The sequence below is a fragment of the Protomyctophum bolini genome (assembly GCF_963924005.1).
Source record: "Protomyctophum bolini genome assembly, chromosome: 4".
Lineage (NCBI taxonomy): Eukaryota > Metazoa > Chordata > Actinopteri > Myctophiformes > Myctophidae > Protomyctophum > Protomyctophum bolini.
In genome coordinates this window covers 6,431,103-6,456,529 of record NC_137865.1, presented here as the reverse complement: position 1 = coordinate 6,456,529, position 25,427 = coordinate 6,431,103, and the positions used below count along the sequence as shown (strand labels likewise).

The following is a 25,427-nucleotide window of genomic DNA, read 5'->3' as shown; positions in this document are numbered from 1 at the left end:
ACCCTCACAAAAAAAACTTCCAGTAATTATGGTCTCTAAACTGCCTCCCCCTGGCCAGCCGGGGCGCCTGATGGAGGGGAAAATAACTGGCTGGATTAACGTGTTCCTTCCACGCACTACATCCTACTACTTGGTCAGGTGAAAAGAAGCGGCTTGGACGCTCATGCATTGAAGGAAGCATGAGGTCAGTCCGTTGCTCTCCCCAGGTTGGCGGAGGGAGTTTAGAGCCCAGGATTACATGATTAGATAATTGACACTGGGTGGAAAAATGGGTTACAAAAATCGTGGGATAAAAAAACAAAACAACTCTTACTGTCATTTCAGTATAATTCAGGAGTGGTTCCAACACTGTTTACATTGTGTACTTTCTGTCCTCCCAGGGAAAAAGATCAGATCCTGAAGAAAGCTGGGATGAAGCGAGTCCTCCTCCTCGGTTCAGGATACGTGTCTGGCCCCGTCATCGAGTACCTGACTCGAGATGTAGGGACTCAGGTCACCGTTGGTGAGTTCTTACTGTTGGGTTCACGTGATGTTGTTGGTGAATGGTAAACGGTTGATTTAAGGCTCATTATTGTTCTGTAAAATGTACCATAACCGTTGTTGTCGGGAAGAGACCTTTTTACCTCCAAATTCTCAATGTGATACGTTTTCTCGTCGAGCTAAATGAGGGAAGATAGCCGCTCTACAAGCTCACAATGCAACAACACATCACAATGCATTGCGAGCTTGTATGTAGATCTGCTATTTTCCACCCGTAATATACTAATATGTGTATTAATACACTAATATGTACTTACTGTATACTACTTTCTACAACAATGGAACTCTTAACAGCCCTTGGGACGGTGGCTTGAATCGTGGATTAATCTTGCTGTGACCGTAAGGGCAGGGTCAAAAGGGCAGGGGCTCAAGCTGGTGTGAACCAGTGTTGTTTTTGGCAGCACATTTCTATTTTAGTCTAGTCCTATAGTCTTTGGAATGAAACTTAATTTAGTTTCAGTCACATTTTAGTCACCTGGAATGTTTTAGTGATAGTCTAGTTTTAGTCGACTAAATCTACAGTTGATTTAGTCGACTAAAATGCATTTTGGCGGGCCTTGATGCCGTCGTAATGACTGATTTTACACTTGCTGAAAATAGCCCGGTCTACAGGCTCCAACCAAGTGTAAAATGACTTATACTGGATCTCTTGTCCACTAGTCCACTAGATCTCTAGTCCACTTTTAGTCTAGTTTTTATTTGTTGACGAAATTGTCAGTATATTTAGTGTTGGTTTTAGTCATCGTAGCTTAGTTTTCATTTAGTTCCCATTCCGTTTTCGTCAGTGAAAAAAGGTAGTCGCTGAATAGCCTGGAACTCACCTATGCTTTTTATGGCATAGGCAGCTCCCGGCAGGATCCGCCGGGAGAATATATGCGCAGCTGCGCGACATGAGACTAATTACTTAGAGCGTTAGAGAGAGAGAGGAGCGTGTGTGTGTACATGTGTGCGTGTGTATGTCAATTTTACAAAGGTGCAGACAATCAGAAATCAGCAGAGAGTGAGCAATGTTTGCGCTACTCTATGCCGAATTGAAGTGGACTCAGACCCAGACTTTTTTTTTCTCCCTGGAAATAAAAACGTCTGGGTTTCCGAGGCTAGTCGCCGAACATCTTTCGTCTTAGTATCAGTCGACAAAAACAACAGTGGTACTGTGGTAACATGCATGTCGGCCCTCCTGTGCTCCTAACTAACCCCTAATATAAACCCTAAAAGTTAGGAGAACTGCATGGGCCAAGTGGGGTAGCCAGGCTTCTGGAGGTGAAGCAGGTACGTTGGAAGAACATCTCGCTGTCTGTCTACGTTGAGGGACGCATACTGTACACGGGAGAGGGAATTTGGGATTGAATTGAATGGTGGTGATATAGGGGTGTATTATCTAGGCTCAACCTCCACTTGTGCATGCACTTGCATGTGTCTCTTTTTTTCGATGTAAAGGTATAGCTCAAGGTATAGCTCACTTCTACAACATTGCTTTTAATTGAGTTTTAATTTGCACGTTCCCACCCTGCCCTGACTGATTTGCTGCATGTGGTGTTTTTATTATTATTTTATTATTATTTTATTTGTTTTTATAAATTTTTATTTATTTTATGTTCTTATATTCAATTTTGTTCTTTGCCATTGTTTTATCATTTTAACTACTTATGTTTTATTGTATTCTATTTTTGCCCTGTGAAGCACTTTGCGCTACATTTATGTATGAAAGGTGCTATACAAATAAAGTTTATTATTATTATTATTATTATTATTACAGTAGGCCCACAAGCTGAGTAGACTGTTCCATTATCCTCTATCAGGTGTCTTCTTCAACATCCCGCAGAACACACACTTTTTTTCCCCTGAACTTGGGATCCCTTTCTCTCCTATATAAACTTATTTCTTTACTCCCTGAGAGAAAGATGGGTTGGTGGTTGTTGGGACTTGGTTTGTGTGCATTTTTTAGTTAAAACTGGTTTTAAAATTCAGTAGTGTTTGTTCAGTCTACACACGTACACGTACTTGGACAAATCTTTCTACTTTGGGTTAGCAGAAACAATGGTAGTCATGAATTAAAGGTCTCATATAGCTAGGACTGATCTCAGTCATAAATTAGATTCCATAGATGTCAGCATGTCTTCTATGGAAGTATGGCATGCACCGACAATAGGCTATCTACAAGCTCATAAAGTTGTAAGCTTGTAGATAGCCTATTGCCGTTTATTATTTACTATTTAAGTATTTGTATAAGTGGTCAAACTAGCAATACAATGCATGATTGCATGTAGTTTGGTCTCGGATGTGTTATGAAAGCAAACATTAATGCCTCAATCTGCAAACTATCTGGCTGTATTGCTACCAAAAAAAAGCATTATGCACTGTGTTACCAATCGCATGTGAGGACTTGGAACTAACAAAAAAATTCAGTCGTGAGATTTTTTTTTATTTTCTTTAATCCATACTGTGCTACAGTACATTTGGAATGTAAGTGAATAATGGGAGTTGATGGATTGTGTTTCCAACTCATTCTTTAGTATTCTAGTCGGTTCAGTTCCCAAATTCTTGTTCAATTGCCTGCCCAGAGTGAGGGCTGCTCACAGGTACTCAATCAGGGGAAGTTCATATGATCTTGTCGTCGTCGTCCCCCCCCCTAGGTTCAGAATGGCCGAAGAGGAAAATATAGTTTTATTACACAGCCATTACTCAGTGGAATGCCCTCCCTGCAGTCCGGAAACCCATACATTCCCTAGATTTTTTTTCTTAACCCATTTAGACCTGAGCGCCTTCTAAAACCTAACCTAAGGTTAGCAATAACTAATGAGACACAGAGGTAACATCCGGATTCAAAGGTTAAACAACATATAGGTTGCATCAGGTCTAAATGGGTTCAAATGTCGCGGCTTCATCTCAACAAACACTACTGTAACTACGGTCATAGTTAGATCCCTATCCCGGATAGCGCGCCATGCGCAAAAAGCATCGAATACGGATGTGTATATTACAGGAAACTCCCGTTAAACTTTCCAACAAACTCTGTTAAACTCCCGAATTGTACCATCTCACCTGTATATTAACTGTATAATTATGCCCGCTAAACTTGAGGTTTACGGGCAAAATACAGCGCCCATAATGTCCCGTTAATTCCTCTTTTCACGCAGTGCCACTCCTCTGACTGCGTTGGATTCTTCTCCTATATGTATTGCTTCTAACTCACAAGGATTTAATTTTCTTTGTTTTCATGGTTTTGTTGTACACAGTTGGTTGTGTGTTGTTCCGTCATGTCTCAAGGTGAAACACGTTTCGGCTTTGGTGTTTTCTAAAAAAAAGGGTGACATTGTTGGGATTTCTTTTTTTAAACTGCCAATTGAGTATTCTATTCTATCTGTGTGTCGTTTACAGCGTCGATGTTGTTGCACCAGGCGGAGGAGCTGGCGGCCACGTACCCCAACACCATCCCTGTGATGTGTGACGTCACCAGCCAGGAGGGACACCTGTACTCTCTGATCAAAGACCATGACCTGGTCATCAGGTAATGAGGACATACATGGGCAACTGACAATGGGCAAATATAGCAAAAAAATAGATTGGCCCTCTGGAGTGAGTGTGGAAATATAGTGGCCCTCGCCATCGCCAAAGTTGCCCACCCCTGCTGTAGGAGTTGGGGCGCCCGATGTCCTAGCGGTCCAGGCGCATACCACATAGCTAGGCGCATGCCTGACAGCGTGTCGCGAGCCAATCCCAACGCCCTTTGCTGCGTGTCATTCCCGTTCTCTCTCCCTGTTTCCTGTCTAGATTCACTAGTATATCCTATCCTATCCAGAAAAGCCCCAAAAATGTCTTAAAAAATATATATATTATATACAAATTCAGAAATGGGTTTCATGGTCGCAGCGAACGTATTTCCTGTAGGCGGAGACGACATATCTGCGGTGTAAACTCGCAGGTCTTCTACTATAATGAATGGTACAGTGACTGACGTTAGTCTGCTCGAACGTTACTTTTTTACCTACACAATAACTTTACAAAGATGCCCAGAACTGCACAACTGCAGAATTGCACAAGGCTTCTGTACTTTATACCTACTTTAAATGCTTAAAGTACAGCAGCCTTGTGCAATTCTGCAGTTTAAAGTTTAAAGTAGGTAAAGTAGGTAAGTAGGTATAAAGTACAGCAGCCTTGCGACAGCAAGATTGGGTATTGGGTAAGACTGACGTTATGTATTATTTTCAGGAACTTTCACTGCTTCGTCTCAACCATTACTCTCTATGGCTCTGGTCTCGGCCACCGTGGTGTATTTTTTAACATTCCGTTTCTCTCCAAAGTTGAATGTTATTGCCACCACTGTTGGAGCAGCCATAAACTACACAGGTTCATCCTGATGTTCTGGGCATCTTTGTAAAGTTAGTGTTAGTAAAAAGCAGGTAAAAGAGTAACGTTTGAGCAGACTAACATCAGTCATACGTTCGCTGCAACCAGGGGACCCGTTTCTGAATGTGTCTATACATAGCCTACATACATACTGTAGGTGCCATTATGTGACATATAATTATTCGTGTTTTTATAACTGACGTGGAGGTATGCACATCGATCAAGTAGAGCGTTTATTTACGAAAAAAAACCACAAAGTTTAAATCTGGAGATAAGAGGTTTCTGCCCGACGGCAGCAATATGCCTCATCATCACATAACAAACACCGTGCCATGCCAGTGTGTAGATTGGCTGTAGTTTCACTAGTTTCAAACATATTTCTTTGGTTTGCTTTCCAGTGGTTCTAACGTTGTCCTCTCCCTCTTCCCTTCCAGCCTGCTGCCGTACTCCTTTCATCCACAGATAGCCAAGCACTGCATCAAGGCCAAGGTCAACATGGTGACCGCCAGCTACCTGACCCCTGGCCTGAAGGAGCTGGAACAGGGGTTGGCAAACAGTGTTGTTTTTGGCAGCACATTTTGATTTTAGTTTTAGTCACATTTTAGTCACCTGGAATGTTTTAGTCTTAGTCTAGTTTTAGTCGACTAAATATCATAAGATTTTAGTCGACTAAATCTACAGTTGATTTAGTCGACTAAAATGTATTTTGGCTTGATGCCATCGTAATGACTGTTTTTACACTTGCTGAAAATAGTCGATCTACAAGCTCACAAGTTGTGAGCTTGTAGATCTGCTATTTTCAGCATGCAACCAAGTGTAAAATGATTGCAAAGATACTGCATCTCTTGTCCACTAGTCCCTTCCTAACATTTTAGTCTAGTTTTGATTTGTTGACTAAATTGTCAATATATTTAGTCTTAGTTTTAGTCATCATAGCTTAGTTTTCATTTAGTTTTCGTCAGTGGAAAAAGGCAGTCGACGAACATTTTCCGTCTTAGTTTTAGTCGACGAACTCAACACTGTTGGCAAAGAGAAAATCAATATGATCTGACATTCAGGACGGGAGAGTCCTTATGACTGGGAATGTGTTGAATCATGTATTGAAATGGCGCCTGCCTGCAACTGTTGCATTTCCAACCCAAGAATTACATTCCATTTTCTAAATCAAAATACTATATTATTAAATGGAATCGTTCAATTAAAGCTACCGTATATTTCCAAATAGTAGCCCTACTGGAAATAGCCGCCTGGTTCCATTTAAACACCCGGCCAAACAAATTTTACGCCCCGGGCTACTTTTTGGAAATATAAAGTACACTCTTCTGCCTTGGATTTGAACCTGGTTTCCTGCACAAGTGCTGGATTTGTACCATTGAGCAAATTGAGCCTGCCTACTTGCTCAACCATCAGGTCAGAATTAGTGTCAGATCCTGTGTCTATAGGTGAGACATGACACGATCCAAATGTATTAATAGAAGAGCAGGGAGACAAAATTGTATAAGTTATATTGTATTACAAATGCATACTCTACCATACAGATTTATTATTATTTACATATTACATTTTATTCATAAGAAAAAAGCTGTTGCACCCCTAGACTGAATATGTCTTTAGTCACTCTTCTACTGGTATTTCTGACCCGTGTCGGCTGTCTCTCGAAGAGAAATTACTGTCACTCTCTTGAGAAACGTGCTTTTCTCAAGATGTTATTTACATTTTGGAACAGGAAAAATATAAACCAGGAACAGAGATAGAGATTTGATTGCGTCAATGAAAGCCAAAATCGATTCAAAGTATTCCAGAATTACCAGTTCAGTGAATGCATTACTGGTGGTTCCCAAACCTTTCAGCTCGAGAGTGACCCAAAAGGGGAATTAGATTTCTCCCTGGGACACAATCGTGACACATTGTGAGCTTGCAGATCTGCTATTTTCACTACTTCTTGTAGTAAAATAAAAATGTACTCACGACCCACACAAAAAAACGAGTCCGCAACCCACAAATAAGTCCCGACCCAGTCAGTGTCTGGGAAGCACTCGTCATCAACTCTGATGTGTCATCGTGCGTTCTATAATAAACGTGCTGCTGCCTTGCTCTGCCTTTCCAGCGTCGAGGAGGCGGGCATCACCATTGTGAACGAGATGGGCCTGGACCCTGGCATCGACCACATGTTGGCTATGGAGTGCATCGACAGAGCCAAGGCTGAAGGCTGCACTGTGAGTGAATGCACTGATGTGTCATCGTCGTAATGTATACAAGCGTGCGCGCGCGTGTGCGTGCGTGCGATAAGGAGTGTTGATAAGGATTGTTTGAACATATGTTGACAGAGTGAGCAGTGTGTCGCCATATTGATTGCAAAGCAAACAGCCTGGGGGGCCGCCATGTGTGGCACGTTGTTCATTTCTCTCCTCATGCTGACGTCGGGAACAGAACGGCTCACCGGCTCATCCCTAAAGAACTATAAGGGAAACCACTCTTTCTCTACTCTCGTCATTGTTGATCGATCAATCAATCAATCAAGCTTTATTTATAATAGTACAATTCAGACAACTGCACTACAAGGTGGGCGGCGGTGTCTCAGGGGTAGAGTGGCTGGATGGTAACGGCAGGGTTGTCAGTTCGAACCCGGGCTCCCCCAGAGTCAGTGTCGAAGTGTCCTTGAGCAAGACACTGAACCCCCCCCAATTGCTCCTGATGTGCTGGTTGATGCCTTGCATGGTTCCGCTGCCATCGGTGTATGAATGTGTGTGTGTGTGTGTGTGTGTGTGTGTGTGTGTGTGTGAATGGGTGAATGTAATGCACAATCTATGTAAAGCGCCTTGGATAAAGGCGCTATATAAATGCACCATTATTATTATTTATTTTTTTAAGGTGCATTTTAAAGCGGCAAGAGAAATGCAGAAACTGGATTGCACAAGAATCCAGAGTAGTGTTTTAACTAAAAGTGACGTTCCACCTTTAAGTAGTTGAACCTTTTTTTTTTGGGGGGGGGGTTATTTTGTACGAATGACCGAATACAGGTGTCTGAAAAGCACTGCAGTGGATGACGAAAGATTGAATGAAGATCCCGGCAGCATGCCTATTCTGGGGGGAACATTCACCAAAGGCTGCCAATCTACACGCACGCACGCACGCAAGCACACATTTGGTGTTCATTTGGTGGTTAAATGTTTACGCAGGGGAATGTTTCATTCCCTGAGCTTAACCGCCGAAACGTTGTATTCATTTGTCTTACCTGCTACGTCCTAAATACAATATTAGCACTCTGGCTATTCATTGGCACCTTCTTGTTTTTTCAAGATTTCCTCTGCAGTTCTCTCCCGTGTGCCGGCACCTCTACAAGGACTTTGGTGTGTGTTAGCATCTTTGTACACACAATAAATGTTTGTGTGTGTGAACAGGTGGAGTCCTACAGCTCGTTCTGTGGTGGTCTTCCTGCCCCTGAGTGCTCCGACAACCCCCTGCGCTACAAGTTCAGCTGGAGTCCGTACGGAGTGCTTCTGAACACCGTCAGCCCTGCCATCTTCCTCAAGGACAATGAGGTGCAGTACCATACCATACTGTACATACTGTAGAGACAGCGCTTTATGACGCAGAGGTGGGCTTCGGGTGTCGTGTCCAGAGAGCACGGAGCGGTTATTGACACCCGCACAACGTTTTGGACATATCAACCGTTACTATACTGTACGCGAACGTCCTGTCATTTGCAGGTCACACTGGCAGATACACAAGACGGGTGCAAATACTTAGTTTAGACAGTATTTGGTTTAGACTAGTCATTGGCTAGACCAGTCATTAGTCCTACAACTACAACCTATCTCAAACCCTCACCCTAAACCTAACCTCCCACAGGGGCAGCACACCTAAACCTAACCTTAACCCATGTCTAACCAATGACTAGTCTAAACTAAGTATGCACCCCCACAAGACACAAAGCTAGTACACGGCATCAATGTAGCTTTGTGGCGTTGTATAGCCGAAGTTGAAACCAGCTCAACCTTTCTTTGTAGCTGTTCTGTAGCTTTTGTAGCAGCTACAAACGTCTAATGTAACATGAAGATACAAAGGTTTGTATCTTCATGTCACTGGCTTCAGTTGAAAAATGAATGGCAGCCTCTTTCTTTGTATCTTCATGTCGCTGGCTAGCGTTGCAAAAGAATGGTTGCCTGTATCTTTTGTGCCAGTGTGTGAACGCAGCTTTACCTCCCCTGTGTCCCCGCTGTTCCGCAGGTGGTGAGCATCCCAGCGGGGGGCGCTCTAATGGACTCCTCGGTAGCCATGGACTTCCTGCCTGGTTTCAACCTGGAGGGTTACCCCAACCGGGACAGCACCAAGTATGCAGAGCAATACGGCATCGAGTCGGCGCACACCCTGATCCGAGGGACACTCCGCTTTAAGGTGCGCATTAACCCATTCTGACCTGAGATCAGATTCATACGAGGTTTCCACTGGACACACACTTGGTCTGATTAACCCATTCTGACCTGAGATCAGATTCTAAAAATGTCAGTCGTTCTTCGATTTTTCAAAAAATAGCAGACCTACAAGCTCGTAGCGCGCCACTCGGTGGCGCGCTATGAGCTTGTAGATCTGCTATTTTTCAATAGCTAAAGCATAACATAATGCTAGCACCAAAATGGGTTCCCGTTCAGAATGGGTTAAAGAGCATCGCAGTCCCGCCCCCTTTCATGACGACGCCAGGCCCAGGAAATAATTCCCAATGCATTTCCCCCATAGACATTTCAAAAAGTATTTATTTAAAGGCCTTTTAAGCGTTGTACGAAGCAACAACAAACACAATATTTTGGAACAAACTAATAAGAAAAACAACAAAAGAAAATGTTGTAACCTGCCGTTTCTTTCTTCTTTCTAATTATTTGTTCGGCCCCAAAACATTGTGTTTATTGTCATTTTTTTGTCACGACCGCTGCTCTGACCGCACTTTTTGAAAAGTCTATGAGGAAAATGAACGGGGAATTATTTTCCGGGTATCTCGAGGGGGCAGGACTGCGACGCTCTATATAACCCATTAATACCGAGGCCCATTCTACAAGGGCCTTCTAAATCCTAACAGTTTTCTGTGAAACGTATGTTGCTATATATATCGTTGCTGTTGGGCGGAAACCTCTTATCTCCATATTTTAACTTTTTGTGGGTTGTTTTTGCAAATGAATGCCCTATTTCATCACACTACAGCCTCACAGAAAAGCATCAAAAGTAGCAGATATACAAGCTCAAAACGTGGCGTGAAGCGAATTTGCATCCTGAAAATCTAATCTAAAATGATTTCCCGGTTTCAATGGGTGAAGAGACTTATATCATCAAGTTTAAGTTTATTTATATAGCACATTTAAAAACAACTCTCATTGTACCAAAGTGCTTCACAAATACAATACACAATACAATACAATATATTACAGTGTAGAAGACGTCAATAATAAAACAACAGAAAAATAGAACAGAATAGTCTAAAAGAGAAGGTGCAGGATCATGTCGGTGGTGGAAAAGCTTGTGAATATAAAAATGTTTTAAGTTGTGATTTTATATGGTGGCAACAGTTAATTTAACTCATTGATCGATTTTAATAAAATACTTTATTTTGAGGTGGGGGATAGATCTATTTATTTATGTATTTTTTGGGGTTAGGGTTAAAATACAAGACCATAAATGGACTGTGAAGTTGTCCAAAAGGGCTGCATACAGTGCTTGACCTCCCCCTGGCCAGCCGGGGCGCCTGATGGGAGGGGAAAGGAACTGGTCTGAATAACGTGTTCCTTCCACGCGCTACGTCCGGCCGGGGAAACTCTCCCCTGTCAGGTGTAAAGAAGCAGCTTGGACTCTTCATGCATAGAAGGAAGCATGAGGTGTCCCCCCCCCCCCCCCCAGGTTGGCAGAGGAAGTGTAGCGCAATTAGATAATTGACACCGGGTGAAAAAATGGGTTACAAAGTCATGGGTCTGCTTGGAATTTGTATACATTTTTTAAGGAATAAAGAAAATAATCGATAGTGGAGAAGTGCAGAAGGGGTCTTCGTTGGATAGTACCCCCCCCCCCCCCCCCCCCAGGACCCCTTTGAAAACCACTGATGTTATCGATCATTTGGGCCATTATTGTGTTTCGTCCACAGGGCTACACCAGCGCCATCAGTGGATTTGTCAAGCTGGGCCTGATCAACACGGATCCCAGCCCCATGCTGGGACACACCTCAGCTCCCGTCACCTGGGTGAGGATCCAACATCCAGTGTTTTTATATCGCTTTATATCGTTTTCCTCCTCACACAGTAGCATATAAAACAATAACAGGTGCCCATTTTGTAAGAACAGTATACAGGACTTGCAAGCTTCCAGAGACCGTCCATGGATGACTGTGCCCTCAGTTCTGAACTCGGCAAAATCCTTGGCTTTCCGATAACAAACTGTCTGTCACTCACTACACCTTGGTAAAACAGAATCCATTCTTTTTGGGTTCAAACAATCCCATAGTAATGTAAATATACTCTTTCAAGGGCAGAAGAGTTGATGATATAGTAATCTCAAGCAAAGAAGAGGTTGCCTATCTGGGCTGCATTCTCAACAACAAACTGACAGGTGGAAAAGAAAGTGAAGAAAGTCAATCCAAGAACAAGATATTTGGACAGAATCCTCTTTTGTCAGCAAAAGTGCTCTCAGAACTCTTGCCTGAGCCCTCATGCAATGTTGACTATGCTTGCACCTCCTGGTTCTCCAACATCTCAATGTCACTACATAAAAGCTTCAGACCTCCCAACACACTTTGCGAGTTTTGGAAGACTCAGGGTAGAACCAAGACAGGTTAAGCCAAACATCACTGGCATTGGTATTTAAGGTAGTCAAAGAGGCTCATACATGACTAGCTAATTCACCCTTTGTCAAGTCCCGCCCGTGGTTATACCATTGAAATAACATGTTTTTTCAGTTGCTTCGTATTGATATGCTGAACTCAATTCTTATTTTAAACTTCGTGTCAGTAAAAAGGTGCAGCATGGTGACTGCAGGGAATATAATTAGTTTTTAGTTTTTTTCCAAAAAAATATGTTTTAGCAAATTTAACATAAACAAGGTGGAACAAGGCAGAAAGAGCCTGCTGGTTAGTCAGTCAGGGACCAATCAGAAGGCTGACGAAGGGTGAATTGTCCAAAGTGAGTGACACCCACAGCCACAACACTAGAGGGAGCGACCACGATCAGGCACCACTCAAATGTAGAACAAACAAGCGACACACTGTACACACAAGGCTGTGCATTGGAGCGGCTGTACAGCTCCCAATGAAAATATCTCTTACTGTACCTTCTGGGGGTCCATGGCACAAAACACTTCATCTGGGATGCCCTTGGCACGAGAACTACTGCCGTAATGCACACTGACCCCCACTGTGCTGCTCCTCCCTATGCTACAGAAAGGCCTGCTGTCCAAGCAGATGGGTGTGTCCACGTCCACCTCCAGCGAGGCCTTTGAGGGAGCCGTCTATGAGCACATTGGAAGAGACGACTTCAGGATGGACACCCTGAGATGGTAAAGTCTCCGCGTCACCTTTCCTTGTGCGCGCCCAAGACGCTCTGGAGCAGTTAACCACTATTCTGGGGATCGTATATATATCTGCCGATAGCGATTCTGACCGATTCCAATATATTATACAGAGGACCACAATGGAAACAAGCCTATAGGCCCTATAGGGGCTTGGCCCAAAGCCTGTAAATAAAGTATTCAATCAATCAATAAATAGCCTGTACTATTTTCCAAGTGTCTGTTTTCACAACTGAATGAAGTACACTGGTCCCCCCAGCTCAAATATGATGATTTTGGAAGGTCACGGCCTGAAAGGGTTGAGAACCTCGTACCACCATTTGATGGGTGAGACTAAGAATAATTTGGTGTCACTGGATTCGATTTAGTCCACAATTCCATGCTGTTCCACCTTGGAACCCCTTCAAGGACCACTGGTGGTCCACGGACCACTGGTTGAGAACCACGGTCATGGATGGATGGATGGAGTGTGCTTTGTGTTTAGTTGTTTACACTTTAAATGCGATTATGAATATGTGTGAAATGGCATATCTGAAGTACGCGTTCATTTTTCAATCAAATTTTGGTTTAAAAAAAAGTGTCCTTCTAGGTCAAGGCTCTGTCGAATGATTATTTTTGAGCCGTCAAGCATTGAAAAGAAAAGGCAGCATTTGCTGCCGGCCTTGAAATGTTGAATTACCGAAGCTGTGAAAGCAAATAGAGACGTTCCATTTTCCCCACCGTTAAAAAAAAAAAAAAAAAAGCGGAAAAGGCGCACGATTTGAACCTAAATTGAATAAGTCATTGTTCGTCTATTCAACCTGTCATAAAAACAGTGATTAAAGGCAACTGCTCATCTCTTTAGAAATACCCAAGGATGTGTTGAGGTGCTGTCAACTCAGCGGTGATGATGATAAAGATTTCTTTTGAATATGTTTTTTTTTCTTCTTTTTTTTTTTTAAAGATTTGTGAAGGTTTCTGTACTTTTGGAAGGAGAATTGACCTTCTTGGTTTGTACTTGTTTCTGTCAGGCTTGGGATGCTGGGAGATGAAACTGTACCACACGCAGAGACCATCCTCGCTGCTCTGGCAAAACACCTGGAAGCCAGGCTCTCCTTTGGTACGTTTTACACAGTCTGTTGAACAATGTCCGGTGTACAGTAGCTGCAGTATACTGTAATGCACCATTTCCCCAAACACTAGGTCGGGACCCATTTGTGGGTCCCCTTATTTTTAGTTTTCTAATATTTTAGCTTTTAATTATTATTATTTCAAAACATTTTTAAAAAGCATTCCCAAAAAAGAAAAGCTTTTGATGAATTAAAAAACAAAATTCGAAGATAATTTCATGAATAAATAAAAATCAAAGAAATTCCATAAATTAGTATCTAGTGAAAATAGGAGATCTACAAGCACACAACACAGCGCGAAGCGGCACATTGTGACCTTGTAGGTCTTCTATTTTCCCTACTTTGGGCGAACATCAAATTTATGTTTTGGGGGGGTTAAAAACGGGTTAGGAACCACTGCTGTAATGTACTTTATATCTGATGTACTGTATGTATAATGTCGGGAGGAAACCTCTGATCTCCATATTCAAACTTTTTGTGTTTTTGTTTTTGTAAATTAACGCGTTCATACTACGGAGTCACACAAAAGTACTGTCGAACGATCTGCTACTTTTGCTGTTTTTCGTTTTTCATTTTAATCCTGAAAAGTAACAGTTTTGGACATAATTATGAGTTCAACTTCAAACCAGTACCGATATATCGTCGTCGTTTGCCTGTTCATGGGACCCTGACGAAGGCTGATTGCCGAAACGCGTTGGTCCTCCCTTTTTGTGTAATGATCTTTTGCCATGCCTTAAAACATACAACAAAGGCATTTTCACTACACTGGAACAGAGTGCCTTGGATCCTCTTCTTCAACTTCATGATTAAACCTCGCCAACGAGCACCTGTGTTCAGTTCAAACAAACAAAGGACCACGGCAGCGCTCCCTTCCTCTATTCGATGTTATAATATATAATAATAAAATAATATACAATAATACATACACTATTAATAGTGTATATGTATTAAACTTCAATATATGAAAATAACATTTAGTCTATTGCCATGCTGTATCTTTTTTTTTTTTTGCACTTTTTTTTTAACCCATTCTGAACGGGAACCCATTTTGGTGTTGGCATCATGTCATGCTTTAGCTATTGAAAAATAGCAGATCTACAAGCTCGTAGCGCGCCACCGAGTGGCGTGCTACGAGCTTGTATAGGTCTGCTATTTTTGAAAAAATCGAAGAACGACTGACATTTTTAGAATCTGATCTCAGGTCAGAATGGGTTATAATCAGACCAGTGTGTGTGTCCAGTGGAAACCTCGTATGAATCTGATCTCAGGTCAGAATGTGACCCCATTCATCTCCCCCTTGCCTTTCATCATGTCCCCCCCCCTCCGACGCCTCGTCAACAGATAAAGGCGAGAGGGACCTGATCGTGATGCGGAACGACGTGGGCCTTCGTCACCCGACCGGCGAGCTGGAGACCAAACACATCAGCATGGTGGTCTACGGAGACCCCGACGGCTACTCCGCCATGGCCAAGACCGTGGGATACCCGGCGGCCATCGCCGCGCGCATGGTGCTCGATGGTGAGTGCTCACTATTAAGGATATAAGGAGAACACACCAAAATGTCCTGGGTATTGTTTCCATTATTTTTTTGACTAGCCCTTACCCCCCCCCCCTCCCCTAGTGGCCACGGGGGTACTGCGCCCTGGGTGCGTTTTCGCATTTTTAATTCACTAATAAATTCATAATTAATTTACAATTGGTTGAACTGGAAAAAGGCCTTCGTTAAGACCTCCATATTATTATGGTCAATGCCTGTGTGAAAAGTGGGTGAAAGATTGGTGCAGGCAGTGAGGAGCTACGGCAGTCACAGTGACACACAGACAGACAGACACACAGACATTGACTGAATTATAGTATGATGATATGATGATGATGATGATGTAAAGCACTGTGACTTTGTCTAGAAATGTGCTATATAAATGCATTATCATTATCATTCAATTCATCAACGTAGTATAAAGAATCTACCCAAAGATTCACTCCCATCAACGAACACAAAGCACTATATTGGCGCTGTCGGGTGGAAACCTCACATGTCCAAAACTGTCACTTTCCAGGATTAAAATTCAAAAATGGAAAAAGTAGCAAATATACAAGCTCAAAAACGGTTTATTTGCGCCGCGGTTTGAGCTTGTGGAAGGTTGTATCTCTGTAGATCGGCTATTTTCACAATTAAAAAAACGAGGTGTTTTATCGTTAGTTTGTAGATGTAGAGAGAAAAAGAGAAAAAAAATGACCTTCATCAGGCCTTCATCAGGCATCCTGATGCAGGTCTGAATGACCGAAACGTTGCTCAATAAATCATTTTTCTTCTAATCTTTAGTTTGTAACAAAACTCTTCTATTCACACAATGCAGGGGAGATCACTAAGAAGGGCCTGGTGGTTCCGATGACCAAGGACATTTATGGACCAGCTCTGAAGAGGCTGAAAGAGGAGGGCCTCCGCTTCATCTCCAAGAGCACGCTGCATGAGGAGTAAACCAAAAAACTAATCTCAACCTTTCGTGTGATTATATCCTTTCGTGTCGCATGCTTGGCTTATCGCTGCCAGTCTGCCAATTACTTGAAATGTATAATGGGATGGCGGCTAGTATTACACTGGCATTGTTTTCGTAATATAATTGTTTACATCATGGCGGTCAGCAGTGATAAATGGGTATAGAGATACACAAACAAGTTACTGTTTTAATTTGAGGTTCACAAGAGAACGACTTCTCTGTTTCCGTTAATGTAGAGGTTCACTCAGCTCATGGGAATTTAAAACACTGATTCTCAACCTTTTTAATTTCAAGGCCTTCAAGTCTGATATCGTCTCTGTCGGGTGGGAAACTTGTTGTTTTCAGCATTCAAATATTAGATAGAAAATAGCAAAAGCAGCAGATCTACAAGCTCAAAACGTATCAAGCTGCAAGTTATCAAAAGCTACTGCCAGACAGCACATTGGGCCACGGACCCCCATTTTATACACATTTTTATCTCTACACTTATAGAAGTAGTTCACTCAAAAATGACTTATTTTCTCTCAATTGAAGCCGTGAATTCATGGAGATTGTTTCATTTTGTCGCATTACTAAAGCCAAAGATCTAGTAGGCGAGTCTCCATTATATTCTGTACACCCTCAGTTACATTGAGTTCCAGACCGGTTAAGGGTCCATTTTGAGAAACGCTGATTTAAAACATGCCTTCTCAACACAGTCCCCTGAGTGCCCTTAGACACTGAAAGCTTGTCAAGGCCCATCACCATGTTGTTTGTTTACAACAGTCATACCGGAGGCATCAATGGACGCGCCACAACCTGCCTGCGCGTCATTCAGAGCTCTGTTCAGTTTTGTCGAGTGTTGACGGCAATGACCACCAAAACACAATGTCATCAAGAGATTGACATGTTCATACTTTTTATTGCAGTTTGTTTGTAAAGTCTGGCCCTTGGCTCTTTTGAGAGGCAGTGGAATAGACCAAGGTCTGCACATAATACATTGCATGCAAACACATGCAAAGGAAGAACTGGTGACGGCAGTGCTTCAAACGGTAAACACGAGGAGAATAAACAAAAGTACCCCCGTTACGAGTTCAAGTTCAAGAGCTCAGCTTTAACAGTGCAGTGGTGGAACAGAAAGACAGAGAGTGAATGGAAGGAAGGACAAGAGATGCACAACAACGTAGCCTGAAAGAGACCTATGCTTTTCAGGTGCTTTTCTGAGGGGCGGGACAAACTAGCGCTGGAAACCGACGCCGACTTCCTATTGGTTAAGCCCGCCCCCACTCCCCACCTCCTCCACCTCCCATCCCCAGTAGAACGCAGCGGTCACCAAATATCCGTCACCAAATTCGGAGTCTGCGCTGTTATTGTTTAGCGAAATACAAGGTTCACTCCCACTCCTATGCCACTTTTCCTGCTGGGCTCACCCAGGCTTTTTTTCCTCCTTTGAAAACAAAACGCCTGCGGTCCCGAGGCCAATAACAACGTAACATACAACAGTCTCAGCCTACGTGTGTACAGTATGTGTGTGTTATTCATCCGGATCAGTACAGTGCAGTTCAAGTCATTAATAATTGCGGCGCAACCGAATCTATAGAGAGGTCTTTTGACGCTTCAAATTCTCCCACCTTCGCTGCGATCATGTGGCATAACTTGACGCGCGCTGCTGGCTCGAGTGTCGATGTTTTACGTGTGTGGTTGGTTGTTGATCTGTCAGGGCCTTAACTGTTAAATCAGACCTCATACAGCGTCATACAAAAGTATCTATTCTAGATCCAACAAGCTCGAAATGCGGCACAAATCGACGCGTTTCGAGCTTGTCAATCCTGAAAAGTGATGAACTGTTTTGGATATACTGTATGGGGTTTCCATCCGACAGAGACGAGGTGCTATGGTCTTATTATATGCGACCAGGCATGAGCATTGTACAAGTAAGCATCTTAGCAGCAGTGCACAAAAGACATGATATATATTTATTGTCATTGGATTAAAAATGCAATGACATTTTTGCGTTATTGAGTTGAAAAGAAACATGCTTTAGTATGTTTGTCTGGTTCTAAATGTGGCTTTAGAGTTACTGAGTTGAAAAGAAGCTTTATTACGTTTGCCTGGTTTTAACAGCTGCAGAGCACGTCTTCCAGTCATCTTTCATTCTTAGAATGATTTCAAGAGCAGGTGGAAAACGCCTTCTGCGAAGAGATGTGAAAGATGGCCATTTAGCAAATAAATCTGTATTGAAGCAATAAGTGTTTAGCAGACGTCATTCTAAGAATTGGCTAAATTATTTTATGTGACCCTGCATGGTAAAAAACATGCGCCTTTTTCACTAACCATTACGTTTGTAATATTCTTGTACGTACATTCTTAGTATGCATGTACTTTATGTCAGCTCATACTGTATGTCCAGCAAATAACCATTGCCCAGTCTTTGGGCTTTCAAACAGCATTCAGAAGTGTATTTTGTGTAGTCACCTCTGTAAAAAAAGACCATCTACAAATATTTTGATGTCATCATGCAAATATGTATGTTGGTGTGTCGTATGGTCATATTCTAATTATTCTAATATAATTATTTGTAAAACTGTAAAACATCTGCAAATATCTCATATGTTATTTTTTACACATGATAGTTGTATTTTTAGACACTTCTAAACACATCTTTTGATTGGATTTGTACTCAGTTGAGATATGACAGGATTTCTTCGATCATACCAAAGGATTAATATATTCTTCAATTAAGCAGTCTAAATGTGAAGTTTACTGAAATCACTGAATTCTGCATCCAACGGTTATTTGCCTGAATAGGGTTTTTGACCAGTACAAAAACGGTCAGATATGAAAGTCTAAAACTGAAACTGTAACCTGAGGTCAATCATTTAAAGGTCGTTTAAGTGGGGTGTGTGTGTGTGTGTGTGTGTGTGTGTGTGTGTGTGTGTGTGTGTGTGTGTGTGTGTGTGTGTGTGTGTGTGTGTGTGTGTGTGTGCGCGCGCGCGTGTGCGTGTAATCATTAAATTGCCCCTGTTGCTGAACAAACACTCTATGGCAATAACTAACAGAATATAGAGCTATTTTAACAGGAAATATCACATACGGCACCTTTTAACAGTCAGTCCAATCCAGTACGAAGCCAAATGATTACGGTTGGTGTCTGATTTCCTCCATATGAACTGTACAGTATACTTGAATGTGCAATGTATGTTGTTTAAACTGTACTCCTTCCTTGCACATCATTTTATATTTCATATCAAATATTAAACATGGTTTTGGCTGAAATGTCTGGTGTGTAAGAACATTATATGTCTAATGTTGAATCTTAATGTTCTGAGGTCCAGTACATCTGTCTTTCAAATCAAATCAAGCTTTATTTATAGGCCTATAGCACATTTTTCATTTTTTCATTTTTTTCAAATCCTCAAAAATGATGAAAAACGGCACGCTATAGTATGCCGTACGATATGGGCTATAGCCCATGGTCCAAAATGATGAGAAACGAGGCTAACTTTTTTTTTCAAAATTTCAAAAAACATGGGCTATAACCCATCGTTTTTGTCATTTCGTCATTTTTTTCAAATCCTCAAAAATGATGAAAAACGGCGCGCTATAGTATGCCGTACGATATGGGCTATAGCCCACGGTCCAAAATGATGAGAAACGAGGCTAACTTTTTTTTTCAAAATTTCAAAAAACATGGGCTATAACCCATCGTTTTTGTCATTTCGTCATTTTTTTCAAATCCTCAAAAATGATGAAAAACGGCGCGCTATAGTATGCCGTACGATATGGGCTATAGCCCATGGTCCAAAATGATGAGAAACGAGGCTAACTTTTTTTTTCAAAATTTCAAAAAACATGGGCTATAACCCATCGTTTTTGTCATTTCGTCATTTTTTTTCAAATCTTCAAAAATGATGAAAAACTGCGCGCTATGGTATGCCGTACGATATGGGCTATAGCCCACGGTCCAAAATGATGAGAAACGAGGCTAACTTTTTTTTCCAAAATTTCAAAAAACATGGGCTATAACCCATCGTTTTTGTCATTTCGTCATTTTTTTCAAATCCTCAAAAATGATGAAAAACGGCGCGCTATAGTATGCCGTAGGATATGGGCTATAGCCCACGGTCCAAAATGATGTGAAACGAGGCTAACTTTTTTTTTTCAAAATTTCAAAAAACATGGGCTATAACCCATCGTTTTTGTCATTTCGTCATTTTTTTCAAATCTTCAAAAATGATGAAAAACTGCGCGCTATGGTATGCCGTACGATATGGGCTATAGCCCACGGTCCAAAATGATGAGAAACGAGGCTAACTTTTTTTTTCAAAATTTCAAAAAACATGGGCTATAACCCATCGTTTTTGTCATTTCGTCATTTTTTTCAAATCCTCAAAAATGATGAAAAACGGCGCGCTATAGTATGCCGTAGGATATGGGCTATAGCCCACGGTCCAAAATGATGTGAAACGAGGCTAACTTTTTTTTTCAAAATTTCAAAAAACATGGGCTATAACCCATCGTTTTTGTCATTTCGTCATTTTTTTCAAATCTTCAAAAATGATGAAAAACTGCGCGCTATAGTATGCCGTACGATATGGGCTATAGCCCACGGTCCAAAATGATGAGAAACGAGGCTAACTTTTTTTTTCAAAATTTCAAAAAACATGGGCTATAACCCATCGTTTTTGTCATTTCGTCATTTTTTTCAAATCCTCAAAAATGATGAAAAACGGCGCGCTATAGTATGCCGTACGATATGGGCTATAGCCCACGGTCCAAAATGATGTGAAACGAGGCTAACTTTTTTTTTCAAAATTTCAAAAAACATGGGCTATAACCCATCGTTTTTGTCATTTCGTCATTTTTTTCAAATCTTCAAAAATGATGAAAAACTGCGCGCTATAGTATGCCGTACGATATGGGCTATAGCCCACGGTCCAAAATGATGAGAAACGAGGCTAACTTTTTTTTTCAAAATTTCAAAAAACATGGGCTATAACCCATCGTTTTTGTCATTTCGTCATTTTTTTCAAATCCTCAAAAATGATGAAAAACGGCGCGCTATAGTATGCCGTAGGATATGGGCTATAGCCCACGGTCCAAAATGATGTGAAACGAGGCTAACTTTTTTTTTCAAAATTTCAAAAAACATGGGCTATAACCCATCGTTTTTGTCATTTCGTCATTTTTTTCAAATCTTCAAAAATGATGAAAAACTGCGCGCTATAGTATGCCGTACGATATGGGCTATAGCCCACGGTCCAAAATGATGAGAAACGAGGCTAACTTTTTTTTTCAAAATTTCAAAAAACATGGGCTATAACCCATCGTTTTTGTCATTTCGTCATTTTTTTCAAATCCTCAAAAATGATGAAAAACGGCGCGCTATAGTATGCCGTACGATATGGGCTATAGCCCACGGTCCAAAATGATGTGAAACGAGGCTAACTTTTTTTTTCAAAATTTCAAAAAACATGGGCTATAACCCATCGTTTTTGTCATTTCGTCATTTTTTTCAAATCTTCAAAAATGATGAAAAACTGCGCGCTATAGTATGCCGTACGATATGGGCTATAGCCCACGGTCCAAAATGATGAGAAACGAGGCTAACTTTTTTTTTCAAAATTTCAAAAAACATGGGCTATAACCCATCGTTTTTGTCATTTCGTCATTTTTTTCAAATCCTCAAAAATGATGAAAAACGGCGCGCTATAGTATGCCGTACGATATGGGCTATAGCCCACGGTCCAAAATGATGAGAAACGAGGCTAACTTTTTTTTTCAAAATTTCAAAAAACATGGGCTATAACCCATCGTTTTTGTCATTTCGTCATTTTTTTTCAAATCTTCAAAAATGATGAAAAACTGCGCGCTATAGTATGCCGTACGATATGGGCTATAGCCCACGGTCCAAAATAATGAGAAACGAGGCTAACTTTTTTTTTCAAAATTTCAAAAAACATGGGCTATAACCCATCGTTTTTGTCATTTCGTCATTTTTTTCAAATCCTCAAAAATGATGAAAAACGGCGCGCTATAGTATGCCGTACGATATGGGCTATATCCCACGGTCCAAAATGATGTGAAACGAGGCTAACCTTTTTTTTCAAATTTTCAAAAAACATGGGCTATAACCCATCGTTTTTGTCATTTCGTCATTTTTTTTCAAATCTTCAAAAATGATGAAAAACTGCGCGCTATAGTATGCCGTACGATATGGGCTATAGCCCACGGTCCAAAATGATGAGAAACGAGGCTAACTTTTTTTTTTCAAAATTTCAAAAAACATGGGCTATAACCCATCGTTTTTGTCATTTCGTCATTTTTTTCAAATCCTCAAAAATGATGAAAAACGGCGCGCTATAGTATGCCGTACGATATGGGCTATATCCCACGGTCCAAAATGATGTGAAACGAGGCTAACCTTTTTTTTCAAAATTTCAAAAAACATGGGCTATAACCCATCGTTTTTGTCATTTCGTCATTTTTTTCAAATCTTCAAAAATGATGAAAAACTGCGCGCTATAGTATGCCGTACGATATGGGCTCCAAAATGATGAGAAACGAGGCTAACTTTTTTTTCCAAAATTTCAAAAAACATGGGCTATAACCCATCGTTTTTGTCATTTCGTCATTTTTTTCAAATCCTCAAAAATGATGAAAAACGGCGCGCTATAGTATGCCGTACGATATGGGCTATAGCCCACGGTCCAAAATGATGAGAAACGAGGCTAACTTTTTTTTTCAAAATTTCAAAAAACATGGGCTATAACCCATCGTTTTTGTCATTTCGTCATTTTTTTCAAATCCTCAAAAATGATGAAAAACGGCGCGCTATAGTATGCCGTACGATATGGGCTATAGCCCACGGTCCAAAATGATGTGAAACGAGGCTAACTTTTTTTTTCAAAATTTCAAAAAACATGGGCTATAACCCATCGTTTTTGTCATTTCGTCATTTTTTTCAAATCTTCAAAAATGATGAAAAACTTCGCGCTATAGTATGCCGTACGATATGGGCTATAGCCCACGGTCCAAAATGATGAGAAACGAGGCTAACTTTTTTTTTCAAAATTTCAAAAAACATGGGCTATAACCCATCGTTTTTGTCATTTCGTCATTTTTTTCAAATCCTCAAAAATGATGAAAAACGGCGCGCTATAGTATGCCGTACGATATGGGCTATAGCCCACGGTCCAAAATGATGAGAAACGAGGCTAACTTTTTTTTTCAAAATTTCAAAAAACATGGGCTATAACCCATCGTTTTTGTCATTTCGTCATTTTTTTTCAAATCTTCAAAAATGATGAAAAACTGCGCGCTATAGTATGCCGTACGATATGGGCTATAGCCCACGGTCCAAAATAATGAGAAACGAGGCTAACTTTTTTTTTCAAAATTTCAAAAAACATGGGCTATAACCCATCGTTTTTGTCATTTCGTCATTTTTTTCAAATCCTCAAAAATGATGAAAAACGGCGCGCTATAGTATGCCGTACGATATGGGCTATATCCCACGGTCCAAAATGATGTGAAACGAGGCTAACCTTTTTTTTCAAATTTTCAAAAAACATGGGCTATAACCCATCGTTTTTGTCATTTCGTCATTTTTTTTCAAATCTTCAAAAATGATGAAAAACTGCGCGCTATAGTATGCCGTACGATATGGGCTATAGCCCACGGTCCAAAATGATGAGAAACGAGGCTAACTTTTTTTTTTCAAAATTTCAAAAAACATGGGCTATAACCCATCGTTTTTGTCATTTCGTCATTTTTTTCAAATCCTCAAAAATGATGAAAAACGGCGCGCTATAGTATGCCGTACGATATGGGCTATATCCCACGGTCCAAAATGATGTGAAACGAGGCTAACCTTTTTTTTCAAAATTTCAAAAAACATGGGCTATAACCCATCGTTTTTGTCATTTCGTCATTTTTTTCAAATCTTCAAAAATGATGAAAAACTGCGCGCTATAGTATGCCGTACGATATGGGCTCCAAAATGATGAGAAACGAGGCTAACTTTTTTTTCCAAAATTTCAAAAAACATGGGCTATAACCCATCGTTTTTGTCATTTCGTCATTTTTTTCAAATCCTCAAAAATGATGAAAAACGGCGCGCTATAGTATGCCGTACGATATGGGCTATAGCCCACGGTCCAAAATGATGAGAAACGAGGCTAACTTTTTTTTTCAAAATTTCAAAAAACATGGGCTATAACCCATCGTTTTTGTCATTTCGTCATTTTTTTCAAATCCTCAAAAATGATGAAAAACGGCGCGCTATAGTATGCCGTACGATATGGGCTATAGCCCACGGTCCAAAATGATGTGAAACGAGGCTAACTTTTTTTTTCAAAATTTCAAAAAACATGGGCTATAACCCATCGTTTTTGTCATTTCGTCATTTTTTTCAAATCCTCAAAAATGATGAAAAACGGCGCGCTATAGTATGCCGTACGATATGGGCTATATCCCACGGTCCAAAATGATGTGAAACGAGGCTAACCTTTTTTTTCAAAATTTCAAAAAACATGGGCTATAACCCATCGTTTTTGTCATTTCGTCATTTTTTTTCAAATCTTCAAAAATGATGAAAAACTGCGCGCTATAGTATGCCGTACGATATGGGCTATAGCCCACGGTCCAAAATGATGAGAAACGAGGCTAACTTTTTTTTTTCAAAATTTCAAAAAACATGGGCTATAACCCATCGTTTTTGTCATTTCGTCATTTTTTTCAAATCCTCAAAAATGATGAAAAACGGCGCGCTATAGTATGCCGTACGATATGGGCTATATCCCACGGTCCAAAATGATGAGAAACGAGGCTAACTTTTTTTTTCAAAATTTCAAAAAACATGGGCTATAACCCATCGTTTTTGTCATTTCGTCATTTTTTTCAAATCCTCAAAAATGATGAAAAACTGCGCGCTATAGTATGCCGTACGATATGGGCTATAGCCCACGGTCCAAAATGATGAGAAACGAGGCAAACTTTTTTTTTCAAAATTTCAAAAAACATGGGCTATAACCCATCGTTTTTGTCATTTCGTCATTTTTTTCAAATCCTCAAAAATGATAAAAAACGGCGCGCTATAGTATGCCGTACGATATGGGCTATAGCCCACGGTCCAAAATGATGTGAAACGAGGCTAACTTTTTTTTTCAATATTTCAAAAAACATGGGCTATAACCCATCGTTTTTGTCATTTCGTCATTTTTTTTCAAATCTTCAAAATGATGAAAAACTGCGCGCTATAGTATGCCCACGGTCCAAAATGATGAGAAACGAGGCTAACTTTTTTTTTCAAAATTTCAAAAAACATGGGCTATAACCCATCGTTTTTGTCATTTCGTCATTTTTTTCAAATCCTCAAAAATGATGAAAAACGGCGCGCTATAGTATGCCG

The 25,427-nt window shown here is 40.8% G+C and overlaps 1 protein-coding gene across 2 annotated transcripts in view; it reads left to right on the top strand.

Annotated features, from left to right (window-relative positions):
* The window catches only part of aass (aminoadipate-semialdehyde synthase), a 36,572-nt gene extending 17,279 nt beyond the window's left edge, over positions 1-19,293 (top strand). For both annotated transcript variants that reach the window (XM_080761955.1, XM_080761956.1), the window contains 11 exons: positions 381-502; positions 3,919-4,048; positions 5,322-5,432; positions 6,995-7,103; positions 8,289-8,429; positions 9,118-9,285; positions 11,015-11,110; positions 12,302-12,417; positions 13,440-13,528; positions 14,880-15,056; positions 15,896-19,293. In XM_080761955.1, coding sequence (XP_080618081.1) covers positions 381-502; positions 3,919-4,048; positions 5,322-5,432; positions 6,995-7,103; positions 8,289-8,429; positions 9,118-9,285; positions 11,015-11,110; positions 12,302-12,417; positions 13,440-13,528; positions 14,880-15,056; positions 15,896-16,017 — 1,381 coding nt within the window. In that variant the 3' untranslated portion in view covers positions 16,018-19,293. The remainder of the gene's footprint in view (positions 1-380; positions 503-3,918; positions 4,049-5,321; positions 5,433-6,994; positions 7,104-8,288; positions 8,430-9,117; positions 9,286-11,014; positions 11,111-12,301; positions 12,418-13,439; positions 13,529-14,879; positions 15,057-15,895) is intronic.
* The last annotated feature ends 6,134 nt before the right edge of the window (positions 19,294-25,427 follow it).